This window comes from Elaeis guineensis, chromosome 4, assembly GCF_000442705.2.
Source record: "Elaeis guineensis isolate ETL-2024a chromosome 4, EG11, whole genome shotgun sequence".
In the NCBI taxonomy this organism is placed as follows: domain Eukaryota; kingdom Viridiplantae; phylum Streptophyta; class Magnoliopsida; order Arecales; family Arecaceae; genus Elaeis; species Elaeis guineensis.
Genome location: NC_025996.2, coordinates 137,456,864 through 137,476,446, shown reverse-complemented (window position 1 = coordinate 137,476,446; position 19,583 = coordinate 137,456,864). Strand labels below are relative to the sequence as shown.

At 36.4% G+C, this 19,583-nt stretch overlaps 1 protein-coding gene across 1 annotated transcript; it reads right to left on the bottom strand.

The window, feature by feature from the left end:
* Positions 1–11,774: 11,774 nt before the first annotated feature.
* On the bottom strand, positions 11,775–18,916 carry LOC105042534 (urea-proton symporter DUR3). The gene is made up of 9 exons (XM_010919794.4): positions 18,630–18,916; positions 17,351–17,458; positions 17,174–17,269; positions 17,000–17,082; positions 16,690–16,910; positions 15,503–15,765; positions 14,814–15,052; positions 12,756–13,405; positions 11,775–12,365 (listed from the first exon to the last, which is right to left on the bottom strand). Exons 1-9 carry the CDS (start codon positions 18,810–18,812, stop codon positions 12,058–12,060), a joined length of 2,151 nt encoding a protein of 716 aa, XP_010918096.1. The 5' UTR covers positions 18,813–18,916; the 3' UTR covers positions 11,775–12,057.
* Between the last annotated feature and the right edge of the window lie 667 nt (positions 18,917–19,583).

The window sequence follows — 19,583 nt, the reverse complement described above, 5'->3', positions numbered from 1 at the left end:
CTTGCAGATATCTTTACCAAAGCTCTCGGCTGTGATCATTTTCAAGAGATTCTATGCAAGTTGGGCATTCGAAATCTCTATGCGCCAACTTGAGGGGGACTATTAGGAATGTACATTGCCTATATTAGGAATATACAGAATATTAGGAATGTACATTATCTAGAATATTTTTTACAATGGCATGTTACAGAATATTAGGAATGTCCATTGTCTAGAATATTGTCTAGAATATTTTATAATTACTATGGTATGTTTTTGAATTGGGAGGATCACGTGATTGATACCGTGATCTCTCCAATTTCATGCCTGTTTCTCTCTTCTTCATCTCTATATATGGATGTACATATCATAGTGAAATACAATGAAGAGATCTTCTCCACTTATTTTTTTTTTATGTTTCTCCTCCTTTTCCTGCATCTCTCGGACTTTTTTTTTACAAAGAGAATATCTACTTTTGCTATGGCAAGGACTCAAGCCTTGCCCACAAGGTACAGTTAGCCCAGGCCCAACTGCCAGGAGATAGCAGCAGCTGCAGAGTTCCTTTTTTTTTTTTCTTTGAAAAATAAAAAATTATAATAACTGGAAGTGATAACTATATTAAGAAGAAGGTAAGGTTACAAACATGAAGTAACAACATCAGTTAGCCAACTAGTAGCAAGTACAACACAGAAATTCAGAAAACCAGCAACCAACCCAAGGTCATACCGCACAGATAACCATGTGTACATAATAACAACCATGAGAATTATGAACTGCAGAAACCCCACATGAAAAAGACCAAGGATTACACAGAGCTGCTATTCAGTAAGCCTGAGATGAAGCATGCACTGCAGCAGAAGATGTTAGCATATGGCACATAAAAGCACTGAAAACCCAGGTGGAGACCCAACAATAAGATGACAGGCAATCCAATCCCAGTAGTGAATGTAATCAGGAGCAAAAAAGAAAAATTAGAAAGGCTCAGCCCCCTTAAAAACTCCTGAACCGATCCTCTGAAACCCACAGAGACTGAACACTGCACCTGAAATGTGAGACAAAAAATCCACAGAAAAAACAGAGAGGTCAGATTAAAAAGGATTTAATTAAAGCTAGCATTAGGAGCACCTAAATCAGTCACATTGATTTACCTAATGACATGGGTGAGCTCTAATCACCAAGTGATCTAATCAAAATCTAACTTACTAGATTGGCCAGATAAGTGAGATCAGTGGTGGGGATTTGTCATTAACTCGTCAATGATCGAATCAATGCGAGTAGCTCCTGCTTAAGAACCACTGGTCAAAACTGCCGAACTTACCTTAGACACCAACCGGTTCATTAGTTTTAATTTTGATCAACTTAGTAAATAGGGCTCCACCGCGTAGCCATGAATTAAGTCCATCTTGGTCTAGTTAAAGACATGGACCCATTCAACTACAACTATTGAAGTTGAGTCTAGAGTATCCTTGACCTAATCTAATTCAACTTTTGATTAGATTTGACCAATTACTCCATTTAGTCCATTTTTTAAGCTAACCTTAGGTCTAATCCAATTATGGACCTAATTCATCTAACCCATTGACCCACAAGTTTATGCAATTGTCTTAGGTCTTAATTCACAATTCTAGACCTACTAGACAACACTTAATTCTTTTAATTAAGTACTTGGGCTGATGGATCAGGGTTTGACATTTCGAAAATAATTTTTAAATTTTGAAAGATTTTATTTTCTGTTCACCAAATGTGTTGACTCATTTCACAAACGGGTCAGCATAATTCATAAACAGCAATCCTATTGCTCATTTCATAACAGAAAATAACTCAAAATAAATCATAATTTTTTTTTTAGATCTAATCTAACACATTCATGATAAATTTTTTAATTAAGTCCTTTCGCTGCTTCATCGGCATGGGATGTAATTGCATCGGCACCCCTACCACCATAGGAGATCCCATCGAATGGGAAGAGAAGACTTTTAAACCCTACTTTTCTCCTATGACCGGACGGCCATGGCAACCAACCCAATTAGATTACTTGCTACTTGGATCAAGTATATCTAAATATACCAATTTCAAAATTTAAATTTTGAATTTCAAATTTCAAATTTTAAATTTTAAATTTTAAATTTGATATTTCAACCAAATTTCAAATTTCAAATTTTCAATCTTTGAATTTTAAATTTTAAATTTTAAATTTTGAATTTCAAATTTCAAATTTCAAATTTTAGATTTCAGATTTAAAATTTCAAACAAATTTCAAATTTCAAAATTTAAATTTCAAAATTCAAATTTCAAATTTGAAACTTTTAACAAATTTTAAATTTTAAATTTTAAATTTTAAATTTAAATTTATAGATTACACCTTAATTTACGCATGCATATGTATATCATATTCTAGAACCATGCTCTGATACCATTTGAAGCGAATATTCAGTGCAGGGGTAAAATGGTAATTTTAATTTTTTTTAAATTATTATTTTACAGCAGAATTATTAATTAATCTCATTAATTAATACTAATTAACCCTATACTAGGATCTAAATATGATACAACAGCATGCATTTAAATTTGAAATTCAAATTTGAAATAGTAAACTTTTTACTGTACTGTGTTCAGAACACATCATCTTTTACGGGTAGTCGATCACCGCAATCTGATCACCGTCGGGGGGCTTTGATCGTCACGTCGTAGCCACACTAGTGTCTCGCCTCTGCTGATCGTCCACATGAAGCTCCCATCTGATCGGCTCCTCACGAATGCTAGTTCGTGATTTCATCCTTTTGATGGCTGATGTTGATCGAACTCCTTCGATCGATGTGTGCCGACTCCTCGGATGCTCTGGATCATCTACACGGTTGGTTGAGAGGCTGATGGATCTCTCTCTGAAATTTGGTGGACTCACGACACTCGTGGCACACCAATCTCACTTCCCGAACCCTAGGTAGAAACTCTAGGGTACACACCAAAAACCCTGCGCCCACTTCTCTCTCCTTTTTCTCTCCTCTCGGTAAATTTTGAATACTTCAAAATTTTTCTAGAACCTCCCCATGCCCCTTATCTCTTCTTTCTTTCATTGCCCACGCCCCCTCCCTTTCTCATTTTATAAAACATCGCAAGAGATGTTGAAAGCGTGTGAGTGGATAAGAAGAGGTGGTTGCTCACTTAAATTCAAATCAAATTTGAATTCAAGTGTCAACCAATCTTATCCTCATCCATTTGTGCGAGAAAGAAGAGATGGCATGGCCTTTCTTTTTCTTTTTTTGTGCGTGGAGACTTTCATGAGAAACTATTTCTCATGTGGAATATGGGGCGCACAAAAGAGGATAAGCTGGCGCATGGTTATTTGGTTATCCATTCAAATTCAAAACCCCTTTGAATTTGGATGGGTAACAAACCAAGTTAATCCAAATAATTGGCGCACAGAAAATGGGCGTGAGAGAGCTTTGCGTGGGAGAAAATTCATGAGAAAATTTTTTCTCGTGAATTCAAATGGGTGCAAGGAAGTTGGGTGGTGCAGGGAATTTAAAACAAGGTGGTTTGATTCAAATTGAGCCAATCTAATTAAAATAGGTTAAGCACAATTAGACCAGATTAAATCCAACACAATTAGGCTTAATTAGGCTCAATAAAATCCTAATCAAATCAGAAATTAACTAAGTCTAACTCCTGATCAAATCAGGGACTAAACCACCTTAGTGATTAGATCAACACTTAACCTAATCGGGTCAATCCAAACTGAATCCAATTCAATTGGACTTGATCTAAAAATAATTATTCAATCAAATTGAGTTAATTAGCGATCAAATCACTAATTAAACCTCTCATAAATATTGAGTCCAAATTTGATGGGCAATTAGGCATCAGAGACCATCGATATGAAACCCTGATCAAAGAGTTTAAATTTCAAATTCAAAATTTGAAATTCAAAATTTTGACCCCGGTACCCAAAATGTGTGAAACTCATGATCAGAGAATCTTAATTCTCAATCATAGAGTCCCAGACACATAAGACTCATAATCAGCCATCAAATCAGAAAGGAACCTCTAATGTGTGTGACCCCGCAGGTTCGAACCTAAGCCGGTAGCACAGGAACCAATTCCTGTACTAATCGAAGTGACCATCTAGCAATGGTACCCAACGATCGGATAGGTCGAATAGTCGCAATCGCAACATTCAGAACCTACGTGAATATGGTTACCGTATAATTCATCCCTTTTGACCTCTGTGTTTAGGACGACTCAGGGTTAAACTGTCAACCCTGATGAGATCATCCGAATCGTGCTCAACTCAATTAGTCCTGTGACTCCTCACTAGGACTACCTTGGTCAAGATTTTGCTAAATTGAAACATGACTATACACAGCTCCTAAACTGGAGTGGTCAATCCCATTTTGACACACGCACCGACAAGTCAAGTACTTGACTACACCCAGCAGCCTTCCATCATTGAATTAGAAATTCAGGTAGTCCAGTGCCTAAGTGCAGTGAGTTGCTTGCAAGTCATCGTGGCGGTCTCAGGTCGGAGGGATATTTATACCCATATCCCATCGGAGCAAATTTTGACAGCAGAAATAGCTCCGGAGTCGGTCACATTCAGTGCAAATGTATCATTACATCTCACCTGTATGCCATACCAATGTCTCCACACTCTTTGGATATGAGGACAACCAACCTATATGGCACACAATGATCTATGCTCGATAAACGTTGTCGTCCTTGATAACAACGCATCATTTGATTGCGAACAGGTTTAAGGACTAAGCGACAAATCCTCCTTTGTCGAGTCTAAATAGTCCTAAGGACTTCACCACAACACAGGAGTTCATTAGAAGATGAAATATTTGTGATGAAAAATGCCAAAATAATTTTTATTTATTTATAATTCTTGTACTAATACAAAAGGAGCACAACCGTCAACAGACTGACGATTGACTTTGGGACACTATTCCCAACACCACTATAGCCACATGACCCACTGTAGCCAACTAAAGTAACCCCTCAGAAAATTCACATGGCCTATTATAGCCATAGATGGCTCACTGTAGCCAACGGAGGCAATCCTTGAAAAATCCAACATGGTCCATTGTAGCCACAGGTAGTCCACTGTAGCCAATTGGGACAATCCCTCGAGAAATCTAATATAGCCCACTATAGCATGGATTACTGTAGCCAACAAGGACAACCATCCGAAAAATCCAACATGGCCTACTGTAGCTATATGGTCCACTATAGCCAATCGGAGTAACCTTCTGAAAAATCCAACATGGCCCACTATAGCCATGGTGGTGCACTAAAGTCAATAAGGATTAATCTTCTGGAGATCTCACACTGCTAGTAGAAGCCAGCGACGACTATAAGAGAAGAGTTGACTCATCCTAAAGAAAGAAAAAAAAGTGCTGGATGATACACCAAAAAGAGTCTCAGTGAAAGAAGTACTTTATTTGAAAGGTTCATATGCATTCTAGAAAAATTTTTTATATTTCAATTGAGCGAAGTCAAGTTTCAACATGATGCGATCCTTGATGAAGAGTGCAAGACTCCCTATTGTATGATGCTCATTGCCCCCCTCAAAAGGACATTGGTGATGGCATGGGTGCTTCTCTTTTGTAAACCCATTCATCTTCATGATACATCTTCGAGGGAGGCTGGAAGGTTATATTGGGAGAGAGAAGAAATAGAGCCTTTAGAAAGGTCCAAAGCTTGATTGTAGAGGGTGAGGGGCTAAGAGATTAGATGATCACTGCTACAGTCTCACAACTGGAGCAACAAAACTTTCTAATACCTCCTATGCTAAAGTGGAATATCCATGGAAATGCTCCCTCAAAGCATCCATTGATTGATTGAAGGAAAGAGGAGATCTTCTAAGTCAAAGAAGAGTGCCGACAACCGTTCAACACTGGGCAAGACAGCGCCACCATGATATGAAGAAAGATAGCCAAGGCAACATCAACCCTAGGCAGCAAAGCTCCTGCTTATAGAAGGGGCAGACCCAGGTGAATTCAAATGCACCACTAGTTATGCAACAAATGTTGCCATCTTAAGAGCTTCAAAAGCTATGTTTTCTAAAAAGTAGTTGCCAGCATTAAATACGACCCCCACCAGATCTCTGATCTATATAGCTCCCGGTTGCACCATCTCGAGATGAGTCATTTTTTTTGATTCATAAAAGCAATGCAGCACCAATCAACATCTAGTGCTTGGCATATGCACAAGCCCGTAACATTAAAAGGTTCATTCACCATATGCTAATGAAGCAAGTGCTTGGGACAAGCTTAAGAGAGATTTAGGCTTAAATGTGGAACCAACCCTGAGCCATTTGAGCCCTCGACAAAGGTAAAGAGTTGACTACACCAACATCATAGAAAAGCGAAAGTTTTGAACGAAGGATAAACATAATGAAATATATTTTTTATTAATTAAAAATTATTACAAAATTTCATCGAGATGAAGACACTAAAAGTAAATACAAAAAAGATGATCTAGTCTTCATCTGAAGAAAATATCCTGACCTCCTCATCATTATTGTTGGGTGGAGGTACCTCGGATTTAGCTTCGAAACCATCTTCTTTAGGTAAGCCTCATAGTCCTTGAAGCTTTGGATGAATCCAGTCGAAAAAACCTCGACAAGCTCATCCTCAAAGTCTGCCTAGGTCTTGTACTTCTCATTGCACTTGTACCTAACCTCAATGGAAACATCCACAATAGCCTCGATGAACCCCCAACAGCCTCTAGGCAGATGAGGATTTGCCTCGAGTCTTGCCGACCCTCTAGAGGAAGGTGAGGCCTAGCCTGACAAAGAAGGAGCCCGTAGAAAACCTGATGTAGCAACCTATGGCCTCTTGCCCATGACTGATCTAGTCCCCATCAAGGACTGCCACGAGTCAGAGACAAAAAATTTTGATTGGATATTCGTTCGCTTGGGTGAGGACTCTTCGCTCGAGGAACCCATCTTCTTTCTCACAACTAACTCGATAGACGATAGCAATGGCATTATGGCTACAAGATAAGGAAAGGAGAGCTTACCTCTAAAGACTACTGTGATAAAGAGTAACTGACAGTCAGATGGTAGGAAATCCCACAGAACGGGTGGCTCATTTATACAAGCCATCGACGGTGTGGATTCGGTTATCGAATTATCATATCTTGCACTTGACCGGTCCTGAAGTGGCAGACCATGCGGCCTTTCATTGCACCCTTAATCGATTGAACCGCATAGGGCAACTCACAAAGTATGTCTCGAAACTTACCATGGCATGCCATGGGTAGGTTCTAGGTGAGTTCAAGGGTGGTCATCAGATTTCTTCTTTCAAGAGCATCATTCCACGACTCCTTCAGCTCTTTTCCTAATAAAGATAATGCAAGTCATGAAATAATGCATCATTAATCTTTAGAAATTTTTTTCGAAAGCAGTAATATAGATATATCCAAGAAAGAATTGAGTCGGTGGTTCAACTACCAAGATAGTTACTCTTTTCACTCGAAGCCCAAAGCACATTTTGATCTTAGGAGTGGGAGGCATATGTTGCAGGAGAGACTTGCTGATCGGCATCAATCCTCCATTAAGGTGCACCCAAGATGATGTGGTGAGGTCACACCAAATATGAATCCAAGGACCACCAATTCAGCCAGCCGCATGGGTGAAGCTTGCGCCTGACATCTACGACTAACAAATCTCAATTTAGAGAAGATGAAAAATATTCTTCTGATGATAAAGAACCAGAACATAGCCTAATAGCCTGCGGAGCTAGGCCTAATAAACTCACAGATTCTAGCTAGCAGCCTGTAGGCTCAACTTCGAAATAAAAGAGGTATGAAAGGAACCTCCGAAGGGAAGCAAGCAAGGGAAAACGCTCAAGAGGTCTCTCTGCTCTCCCAACATTTGTGGTCTTTTCCCTCTATTATTCCTAAAGCTTCGGCTAACTTAAGCATTGGAAGATCTTCTGTCAGACTTCTTTTACAGTTATCCTTCGACGTCGCAGATCTCAACTGACATCTTGCTCCACCTATACCAGCATCTCCTCGGAGTTTTGCGGCAACAACACCTATTGGTGCAATATGATTTGTTATATTAGAGAGTATTTTTTTAATAGTTTCTATATTAGTTATCTTTCTAAAATTTATTGATTTTGTAATTTCTCATCAATTATTAATATAACTTGAATAGCTCAATTGGTGGTCATTTATGCAAAATTGAGCTAGCTCCATACTAATTGGGTGGATGAGATCTAAGATGGGGTTTAAAAACTCTTTATATTAGTTCTTCACATTTTGTTGATTAGGAAAAAAAATATTTTTCCTCTTCTTTTTCATGTGACCATGGACGATTATTTAGATCAAGATACCATATATTATTTGTATAGTTTGAAGAAAGGTCAATTTATCTAGGAAGTTAAGCAATTAATATATCTTAATATAGACAACACTTGTCTATCATACATTGTAACGTCCATCCTGATAGAAAGCAATGTAGCCACCCAAGCCTAAACTTAAAATTGATCTAAACCTACACCCTGGACTTACCTATTAACCAAAAGGGAGGCCAAACATAAAATGTCCTAAAGGAATCTATTGCAATCTATATTAGCACCAAATTAACCGAACAAAAACCTAGAAAAAGAGCCATACTTTAGCCACCTAATCACACCTTCATCAAATGATATTCATAGCCCATTATTTAGCATGGGCAAACAATACACCTCCATCAAATGGTACTCTTAGGCCACTACTTTAGCTTGACAAACTATAAGTTAATATTTTTTACCCTTATGCTTGCTATTCACAACTCCCACTTATCCTAGCCCGATCCCCTCTTAGGCCCACATCGCTAAGATCATCAGCAAAACTAAGGCTTTTTTCTTAGAGGACCAAGAAAATACATTATTAATTTAGAGATATTAAACCATCATATATGTTGAAACTTAGTGATCAATGTTTACGTCTATAAATTGGGAATGTGAGAAACTAAATGAAAATTATATAGAATGAGGACCATGTTATTTTTACATGATTAATTTTCCTTTTATAATGTGCATATTCTCTTTTTTTTTGCAAAAAGGAATAAAACAAGATTTATATTCAAGTTAGATATCAAAAGTAAAGCTAGAAATGAGGATCTTAATTAACTGAGTTGGAGTGTCATATTCGAATTCAAGTAGTATGATTGTAGCTTCTAAATATATAAATATTATATGTTACCAAAAAAAATGTATAAATATTATATACTAGCTAGCACCATGATTAGCAATATTGGGATATATGAATTTGATAGTTGGAGAACAATCGAACCAAATAAATATTTGCACTTATGATAATATGAAGGTTTTTCTTTAACAAATCCTTTATATGTGTTGTAAAGAAATATAGATAGCATTTGGTGATCCAAATGGGATATCCAAAGTGATCCTGTGGTGATTTGATCATCAATGATCTAAGATCACTACATTTGATAGGTCATAGTTTAGTGACTAAAGATCCTCGGATGTCCATGAGTAAATTATCTGGTATTTTGAAAAATCTAAGATCACTGATTATATAATACCAAAATTATTCATAAAATATTTCATAAAATATATTTATTAATCGTATATAATATATTATAAATTAAATATTATCATATTTGTTAATATATTAATAATTAGTATATTTTATAAAAATATATTTATTGGTTCTATAAATTATTAATCCTATAAAAATTTATTAATTGTTATTATGGAATTAATATTTTATTTATATTTTTAATATATTATTTATTAATATGAATATTTATTTTGATTGGAAAAATGATCCAAACAGAAATAATATATTAAATAATTTTATTTTATAAATATAAAGTATAATAAGATATCTTTATTTTAATTTAAAATTATCATTGAATCATAATATAACAATTATATGATTAATAATATATTATAATATAATATATCTCATAAATATAATATATAATATCAAATATAATATAATATCATATCTATAATATTGACATAATATATTAACGGTATATTGATATACTATTTTTTTACTAGATCAAAGAATATTTTTGTTCTTATATTTCAATCCAAGATCACTGTCTGAGAATAATCTTAGATTTTTGATTTTGAAGACAGATATTGCATCACTGCATTAGAGGATAATTTGAGGAGTAGGGGTGATTTAAAATTGCTGCTATATAGGATCACCATTGTGCAACCAAATATGGTGATTTCGTCAGGATTATTCCATATTAAACACCCCCATAAGGTAACAGATAACATAAATAGATATTAAACATGTTTACCAAGATGAAATTTAGGAAAAGTTTCATGGGATCATTAGATCGAAATTAAACAAATAAAGTATTTTTTGAGGGTCTTTTGTCAAGAACAACCCGAACATATAGTTAAACTATAATTATCTTATATCAATGATTTGGTGCATCGAATTTGTTATAATTTTAGATTATCTCCTTATAAATTCTACTTGTCCCATCTTGCATATCAATTATCCACTAATATAAACAAATATTTTACTCAGAATTATCAAAACTTCACTAAAAATAAAAAAATTGATCTAGTACCTTGCATTCTATGATCATTGGTCTTAAATTTGACATGATGGTTTTGCAACATAGTGAGATGCCTTGAACTATGGCAAAGTGATCTAGTGTTCGTTAGAAACCAATCAAAACTAATCTCCCATATAATGGTTTAAGATCTAAGCAATGAGCTTTGGCCTCCTAGATGCATGCAATTGCTGTAGAAAAGTATTGCAAGATAAAATAAATCTTCCTTGGTTGGATCTGACTAAATCAACTTAATCTGATTCTATGACTTAATCCAACCCAAATTGATTTAACTTGAACCTCACTAGCCTAACTAGGAGCCAAATATAATTATCTTAGATAAATGGCCGACAGAACCTGCCTCTAAACCCACTATTCACATAAAAATAATGGGGCACTATATTATAACAGCCCAATAAGATTTTTTTTTTTTTTTAAATTTCAAAATAACGAGAAGCCTCTGAAGTTGCTCTATCAATTGCTATGACATTTTAATAATAAACATTATATTTCTTCATCGTATTGATGAGTGGAGGCATTTGCCCTGGGATTTTTTTTTTTTTTTTTAGGGGGCCATAGGATTGCAAAATAAAATGATGCGCATAATATATTCACTTCGTAAAATAAAATGTCTTACTAATAGAAAGGGACTAGATGGTTGGAAAAGCGGTCACTCTGAGTACATTTCTAAGATAAATAACCATGTGTGTAAATGAAGAGAGTAGGCATCATGTTAGAACATTAGCAGAATATCCCAGAATTGTGAGGTGGATAATTAAATTCTCGATTCAGCGAATGCATGCTGGTACATGGCTCACTGCAATTTGATGCAGTTTAAATCAGTTCAGCACAATCTGGGATGAATATGATCAATTTGTGACATTAATAATAATATCTGGGTTCTTGCAGCTGGTTTTGAGGAGCCTGCATGAAAAGCCAACTATCAAAAAGTCATAATGGATGTATCCAATTCCACCATATGCATGATATAGTCCAGTAGTAGCTAGTTTTATCTCCAACTACAAATGAATATGGCCTCCTCTAGAAACACCCAACCAGAAGTTAGTTGATTCATTTTGACTCAGAAACTTCATGTTGGCACAATTCAATTACTAGATGTCCAAATGCTGGCCAACATCTGATCTGATCTACATGCTACGTTAGACCTGCAAGCAAGCAGGGATGCGATGGATCAAGCAAATCACCTAAGCCAACCAGCCAACCTATTTGCAGCCAAGCAGGACAAAACAATCAGATCTAGTGCTGAAACAGAATTATATCTGAAGTCCATGGTAGACATGGTCTATGTACAAAGTATGCACTGAATAAGTAACAGCACAAAAATAAACACAGACTAAATATTACAACAAAGTAAGAGCTGAAAGTTTTGTAGGAATTTCACATTTGCGCACCATATATAGGAACTAGTAAAAGCACTTTCCACTTTTGGAATTCGGCTCTGCTATATGTAGCTGATAAATTCTGCAGCACAAGCAAGCACAAGCATAAACTTTAAAATAGCTTCCAGTCGCAGCTTATGCTTATGCCATCACACTTGCTGGAACACTGGTGCTCGTTCCCTCCCGTGCTTCAAGTTTCTTGGCCTTCTCTTTCTCCAGCAGGTAAGCTTGCTCGGCCTCAGGCATCACCGCCATTATAGCACGCAGTCTGAAATTCATCTCCTCTACCTTTTCCATAAGTATGTCATTTGTGAACATTCCAATGCAGATATTCTTGATCGTTTCCCAGCTTTCCGTAACTGGTAAGATGATGATCACAGCAGAGGCAATAGTACCCCATGCTATTGTAATGACTGCCCAGAATGTGAAGTAGCCCAAACTGAATTTTCCTGTATAAAAAGAGAGAACGTTATTATATAGTGACCCACTTAAGTTACCTACTGCATCGATGGATATCCTTTATTTTCCACTTTACATCAAATACATGTTTCTTAAGTTCTGATTTACCTAGCAGGGTTCATAGACAAGAAAATTAGATAACAAATGCCTTTCTGAATTTAGAATGATCTGACAGGGAGTTAATACATATTACATTGATGTCTCCAAGAAAACTGGAAGACTATTTTTATGAGAATTCCTACAGATTACAGTAATATTGTGCTAACCAATTTTTGACAAATTAGTCTTTATGGTGAATCATTATGTCAATATGTCTCCTTTAATAGAATTAAATCTTTAAGATTAAACAAGGTCAAAAGAGCCAAGTAACTGAATTTTACCAGCAGGAAGTGAAAGTACCGGCCACAATATCACAATAATAACAGTAAAAGCCACACCCCACTTGATAATCCAAGCCTTTGCCCTCAATAGTTTTTCTTCCTTAAATTCTTCATCTGGCAAGTGGCTCTTTACCTTTTCCACCGTTGTGATTTGCTTGGTGGTTTCCCAGTTATAATTTTGGGGCCACAGAGAACTACATACTACATGAACAAACCCTCCAGTCAGTATAGATACTAGATTTCCAGCAAGCATGGGGGCATTCCGACCGGTAGTATCAAGATTAACATGGCCATATTCTATGCTTGTTACAGCTAACCATGTAATTATTCCTAGGATGCAGCCAGTAACTGTTCCAAGAATAGCACCAAACGCATTTGCCTTTCTCCACAGAAGCATGAAAGCTATAGGAAGGACTGCCGAGCCTATTATTACTCCCGTGGCAAGATACATCCAACCAAGAGAAACTCCAGCCTTGTTCAAGATTACGGCTAAAACACCCATGAAACATCCAAAGCCAAGGACAACTCCCCTGGAAACTTTGAGAATCTGCTTGCCAGTGGCATCCGGATTTATATAGGTCCGGTAGATATCGTACGTGCACAAAGAAGAGACTGCAATTAGTTCAGCAGAGCCAGCAGAAGTCACAGCCCTGCAATGAACAATTAATTAATTCCTTGGAAATTCCATGAAGTATTGTGGCATAAGTCTCGTTGTTACACTCTTGGTCATTTTTACATCTTATTTTGATTTACATTCAATGTCCATCATTTTCATGGTACAAGATCTCTCCATGCTCAAATGCAAGTATTCACTACAAATTTTGTGTGGATTTTTATAATGTCAAGGGGCTAACATCTCGTGTATGAAACAAGCAATTACTGCAACACAAAGTGAGCAGTCCAACCAATTGACTTGGACATAGTAAGGAGTTTTAGCACCATATGGGGCAACTTATCTTGGATGATTGAACATTCTGGTGTTATAATGCCATTTGGAGGTTAACCCCAATCCATACATCTTTCTTTCTAAATTTCTTTAAACTATCCTTGTTCTGATGTACTATGAATTACCAACAAGATCAAACAGAACACTTAGGTTGACTACATATCTTGCCAACAAACTAGTTCCTAATTTTGATAGGACATAAGGAACAGCAAGCAGGAGGTAAGCTTTCCTTGTTCCTAGTAATTAAGATTCTGATGTTGAAATGTCAACTAGCTTTTGTTGCCATAGACATCTTAAGGATATCAGTAAACATTCTGATGAAGTCATTCATTATGTGGGAGTTTGCCCTATCAGTTCAGTGATTGTGTAGGAAATCTAATGCTTATAAACAAGATAAAGAGTGGTCCTTTGTGTTGGTAAAATGTATGTTTTTATTTTCATTGAGACATGAAGTCAGGTGAAACTGAACCAGGTTCTACCTGTGATGGATCCATTTCCATATCTGATTCTATTCAGGTACAAAAAGAATTTTACCATCCATATCCTTGTTTGTATGCATCAAAGAAAAGAGGATGTGGATATGAATACACAAATATTCTATCTATGTCTGAATCCAGTCAGCCCAATTTTGACTCATATAACTCTCATAAACTCCAAACAGTAACGAGTAAAAATGTCAAAATGTGAGATTATTATTTTGGTGGATTGCATCCTCTAAAGTAATCCTTTTAACCCAAAACATGTAACTTGGCAGATCAATTAGGGTCCACTATAAGAGTCAAGTGACTAAGTGGATGCTGTTATCTCTTTCTTGTTCTTTGTACAATCATTTGTTTGCTTTAGAAAAATAATAAAAGAAAGTTGACAAGCTTTTATGCTTGATTACATGGTCCATACTATCCAATTGATATCTACATTTATATCAGCATTGCTAATATTCAATCTATGTTTATATCCATTTAAACAAATACAGATTCGTTTAGCGTCCAATGGATATCTGAATCTGCATTCATATTCAACAATTAACAAAGGATATGGATAATGGATACACTGATATCATATAATTCAATGGTCAAAAGCATTCTAAACAAAAGTTATATCAGGCAACTTACATAAACAGCATGGTTAGAAGCAGGACAGATCCTGCTTTTCCCATCAAGGCTGTCGCTGTAGCAGGAGGAACAAGGCCTTTGCCAGCCTCAGTTGCAGTTAATGGAAGATCAAGAGCAAGTGCGCCCAGACCTAACGATGTTGCCAAAGAGAATGGTACTGCAAACCAGACAAGCCCACCCAACAAGTATCCCTTGTGGGTTGAAGATGGCCTTGCAGCTATGGCGCTAACCCAATAACCCTGCGCAATAACAAATAAGGTTAGATCTTCATATAGTATTGTTTAAAATATTTTTCCAATCCAATAAACCAAATATCTCAAACCATCAACAATCTTAAAAATTCAAAACACAACAATGACAAGTCTTTTTCATCAATATTTGGTATCTATGGAGCCCAATCCAACATGAGGCTCCCACAGAAGATTAAGCAAGATTTCATGGCTTGCTGGCAAAAGACATTGACCCCCATACTAGTTGAATAACTGCCCAAGTATAAAATAAAACTATAAAAATGAAGAATTTCCTTTGGTGTAAAAAGGAACAAAATACAAAAATAGGGCAATGATGACATTGATAAGAAAGCAAAAGGCTAAAAAACCAAAGGTCATCATGAATGAAAATGTAATAAAAAGAGTTGTAGAGTGAACCCATAAATGTACCAACAGAATAAAAATACAATAACAACTTACATTGTCCACAAAGACAGTGCCAAAGTTTCCAATGATGTTGATAATTCCAAAAACAAGGCCACCTGAACTCAACATGGTCAAGTAGGAACCCTTGTAATTCCCACTTACAGGTCCACAGGCTTGACCTTCATGTGAAATGGGATCTTGGCATATTCTTGATTTGCTGGTCACCTCCACAAGACGATTGTACATTACTTTTGGGCTACCAATTTCACTACTTGCAGTATAAACCAAGTAAACAAATATCACCAGAACAATATGCACTGCACAAGATATAAGATCAAATGTTAGGAAACCTGAAATTTCAGAAATGCAGCATAACATGCTCAATATTCTTGTCGTACACAAAGAAACTATAGCATTGTTTACTACTTATTTATACTAGAATGGTATAATTTTTCTGATGTACCAGAAAAAAAAAAAAAAAGAAACACAACTGTTGTTCTCAGGTCTTAGGTTCTTAGAGTTAAGAAGCACAAAGGAGTTGCACTTTCTAAGATCATTTAGGTCTTTCATCCTAACCTAGCATAGAACAATGTCTCAGGCATTTCATCCACTTCTCTTTCAAAATAGGAATCCGTCTTTATCTCAGTTGTTCCTTTACCAACAGCAACAATAATATACTTTAAGAGCAAATGTCATAATACTTCTATGAGAACATAATATCAAAATTTGTTCTGTTCTGAATATGCTGAACCTTAATCATGATACAGAATTAAAGATCATTGCAGGCATCTTGTTCTTCCCACTGCCATCCCTATGTCCCCTCTAATCTCATCTTTGAAATTTTGGTTATTTTAATTCATCATTTCACCTACCCAATCAACCAAGCCGGTTCATTCAAGTATACTTATCTTATTAAAGCGCATAAAGGATGATGGTGCTATGATCTTAGTATTAGATCTTACTAGCTTCTAATGACCAAAACTTTCTAGATATAGTCTTTGTTATACTCTTCTTTTTCCTCCATCAAATCAGTAGTTGTCATTGCAATGGGATCAATGGGCACGTAAATCAGATTTTCACACTAAAGAAAGCAGAGATTTTTTATTCATGCAGCAAAAAAAAAAAAAAAGAAAAAAGAAAAAGCCAACACTTGGAGCTAGTCACAGAATCAACTGCACTGAGCAAATAACATCAAATCCATAGACCATAGCCAATGACCATGCTAGCATTAATCAACATACCTATTACTGAATGTATGTAACTCGCCAAGAAGGTGGCCTTCAAACCTCCAGCTAATGTATAGATTATCACACCAAGAGGGATCAGAAAGCTCGCAGCATAGATATTCACACCAGTAAGTGCATTTACAACTGCAGAGCCACCAAGCAGCAGCATCGCAGTCACTATGATATTTGTCATGAAGCAGAATATGAGAAACACAACATGTGCAGCAGTTCCCCATCTGTACCAAGATAAACTACAGTTACACCTCCAAAGGATATTGCAAGCTTCTAAGCTCTAACTAGAGCAGTTATATACACCGTAACTCACCGTGCTCTTACAATCTCACAAATAGTATGTGCTTGGGGTGCCTTTCTTTTGATTTCAATGGCCATGACACCGAACAGAAGTACCTGCAGAATGGCATGTATGTTGTCTATGATGAGGCTTAAAAATGCTTTAACTACATGAGTCTAACAATTGAGAGATCTATCAAACTTTGACCTGGATAGTTGCACCACTTGCATACCAGAAAGGACCGCTGACTCCATACTCCCATGCAACATTGGAACTTTGCAAGATGGTGGCAGCCCACGTCCACTGGAACACCGAATTTCAGAAAAATCTATGAGGGACTTGTCAAAGAAAGTAACATGTAACAACAGAGGAATGGTTCATAACCTGTGATACAATGACGCTGGCAATGAGACCGGTCTTGACATTTCTGCCGGCAGTATTGAACCACTCAGATGTGTGACGGGCTCCAACATACCTCTTCTCTAGCCACACCTAGTAGTTTAAACAATATAAAACTGGTGTAACTTCTAAGACATGTCTTTGAATGCTGAAAACTGGTGAATAGACCTCAATAGATGATTTGAAGATTTCCAAATTCAATTAATTCAACCAAAAATATAAAATGAATTTCAGTCTGTATTTTTCACGAGCATGTCGTGAGCATCTAGAATGTACTAAACACTATAGAGATGCTTCTCCCCAAGAAGTGGGATATCATGCAAAGGATACTCATGAATTTGATATATAGGTCTTCAGAACTTCAAGATGGATAACTAAACTGCATGTCATACCATGTGTACAAACTGAATCAGAAAAATACGAGTCCAATCTTCCTCAAGGACAGAGGTCTTACATTTAATTACTTAATTGTGACCAAATTCGTAGGACTCGATGGACATTGTGAAATCACTGCACATTCAACACCAGGACTCCTTGGATGTAGGCTTCATTAAGTTACCTAAAAAAACCTTTCATCCATGTCTACTCATGTCCAAAAGTCTACTCATGTCAAAAAATGGGGCAATACCACGGCACATAAATTGACAAAGCATGGAAGTTTTATCAAGGATTTTCGAACTTGAAGGGATGATTCCTTCAATTTTATTGTTGACATTTCATAATAGGATGTCCTCTTGATTAAAATATCATCTTCCATCAGAGGGCCAAAAAAAAAAAAAGCATTGGAAATCCTACAACTTTAAGTTACAGTGGATTCACCACTTTCCTATTTTAAGAATAAATGTCATAATTACTGAGAAAAAGTAATAGGAAGCACTCCAGCTTTATGTGATCAAATAGTATTGGATTCCAAAGTACCTGACATAAAATTGTGGAGATGCTAGAAGGTACAAATGTTAATCATGTGCCACATTACCCAAACTCTAACACATACAACAGTCAATGATAAAAAAATGGAAACTTCTTCTTCTTCTTTCTGGTGAAGTTCATGGACTGCCTCATTAGAATCTCATGTAGCAACATAAAAAATTTAAAAAAAAAAGGCTTTGACTGCCAACTGTTTTAGGCCTTTTTGGGCCATGGTGGGCTACATGACCAACAGGCAATAAAACAGGAGGATATTCACCAAAAAAAAAAAAAAAAAACCAAACCTCCTAGGTCTATCTCTTCATCAAATAATATGGAGGTGAATTGAGAGACATACCAAGAAAGAAGTGAAGACAGCAAAGAAGGCTCCAAATCCTAAGATGATGGAGTAGCCAACGCCTTGATTGAGGATTGCTTTCCCTTCGAAAAAGCTGCTTTGCCTCACGCACTGCCCATCGCTTGACAAAGAGTAGTACTTCGCTGAATACCAGAAGGGAGGACAAACAGGAGAAGAAGCCATGGGAGGTATGATCTCCTTCCCTTCTCCTCTAATTCCACTTTCAAGTTTAAAGAAGGGAAGTTGTGGGAGGAAATAGATGTTGGTGTTATATCTATATACCGAACAAGTCTTGGGGTGCAGCAAAGCTGGAAGTCAAAGGCTTTGAAAGTATCTAAGGGTGGGGCTTCTGTATTTGGTGGCAATGACTGGCCCAGGTGTCATGGTCGAGGTGAAGTATTATTTTGCAAGATCTGGTGTGGGATTCCACAGCCGCTTTGTTGAAACGTATGGAGATGCGGATTGGAGGTCTTGGAATCTTGTGCGGGTGAAATGGGAATTGCGAGGAGTCCAAATTAGTTTCCGTATGCTCCAGCCCGTTGGATCACAGCATGGAATGAACTTATGGTAGATATATCTGCAGTTGGTAATGGGTCTTAGATGAATCCTTATGAAATCAGAGTTTTATCAAATAGAGACGTCTTTAAATAATAGTTTTGATAAATTTTAGATTTATCTAAGCTATATTATAGAGATAAGATAAAAAAAATTTAACTTATCGAGTGGCTGATTGGATTGGCTCGTTAAAGTACGATGTAAATAAAGAAAAAAAATTCGAAAGCATCTTATCACTGTACAAATATTCTACTCTCGTATCGGTGTTTATCGAAAATTTTATCCTAAAATATGATTAGGATACCCATTCTTAGAGCATGATTATGAAGATAATTGACAGATCTTCCAACACTCAATAAACAAACAGAAGCAGAAGAGTGTTTGAACACTAGAAAGATG

What these genes read in the sequence shown, in the direction of transcription:
- LOC105042534 (XM_010919794.4), bottom strand. Translation starts at nt 18,812, where the DNA reads ATGGCTTCTTCTCCTGTTTGTCCTCCCTTCTGGTATTCAGCGAAGTAC. An exon ending in TGTGAGATTGTAAGAGCACG is followed by an intron (nt 16,911 to 16,999) that starts GTGAGTTACGGT and finishes ATCTTGGTACAG; the next exon opens with ATGGGGAACTGCTGCACATG. An exon ending in GCACTGTCTTTGTGGACAAT is followed by an intron (nt 15,053 to 15,502) that starts GTAAGTTGTTAT and finishes GTTATTGCGCAG; the next exon opens with GGTTATTGGGTTAGCGCCAT.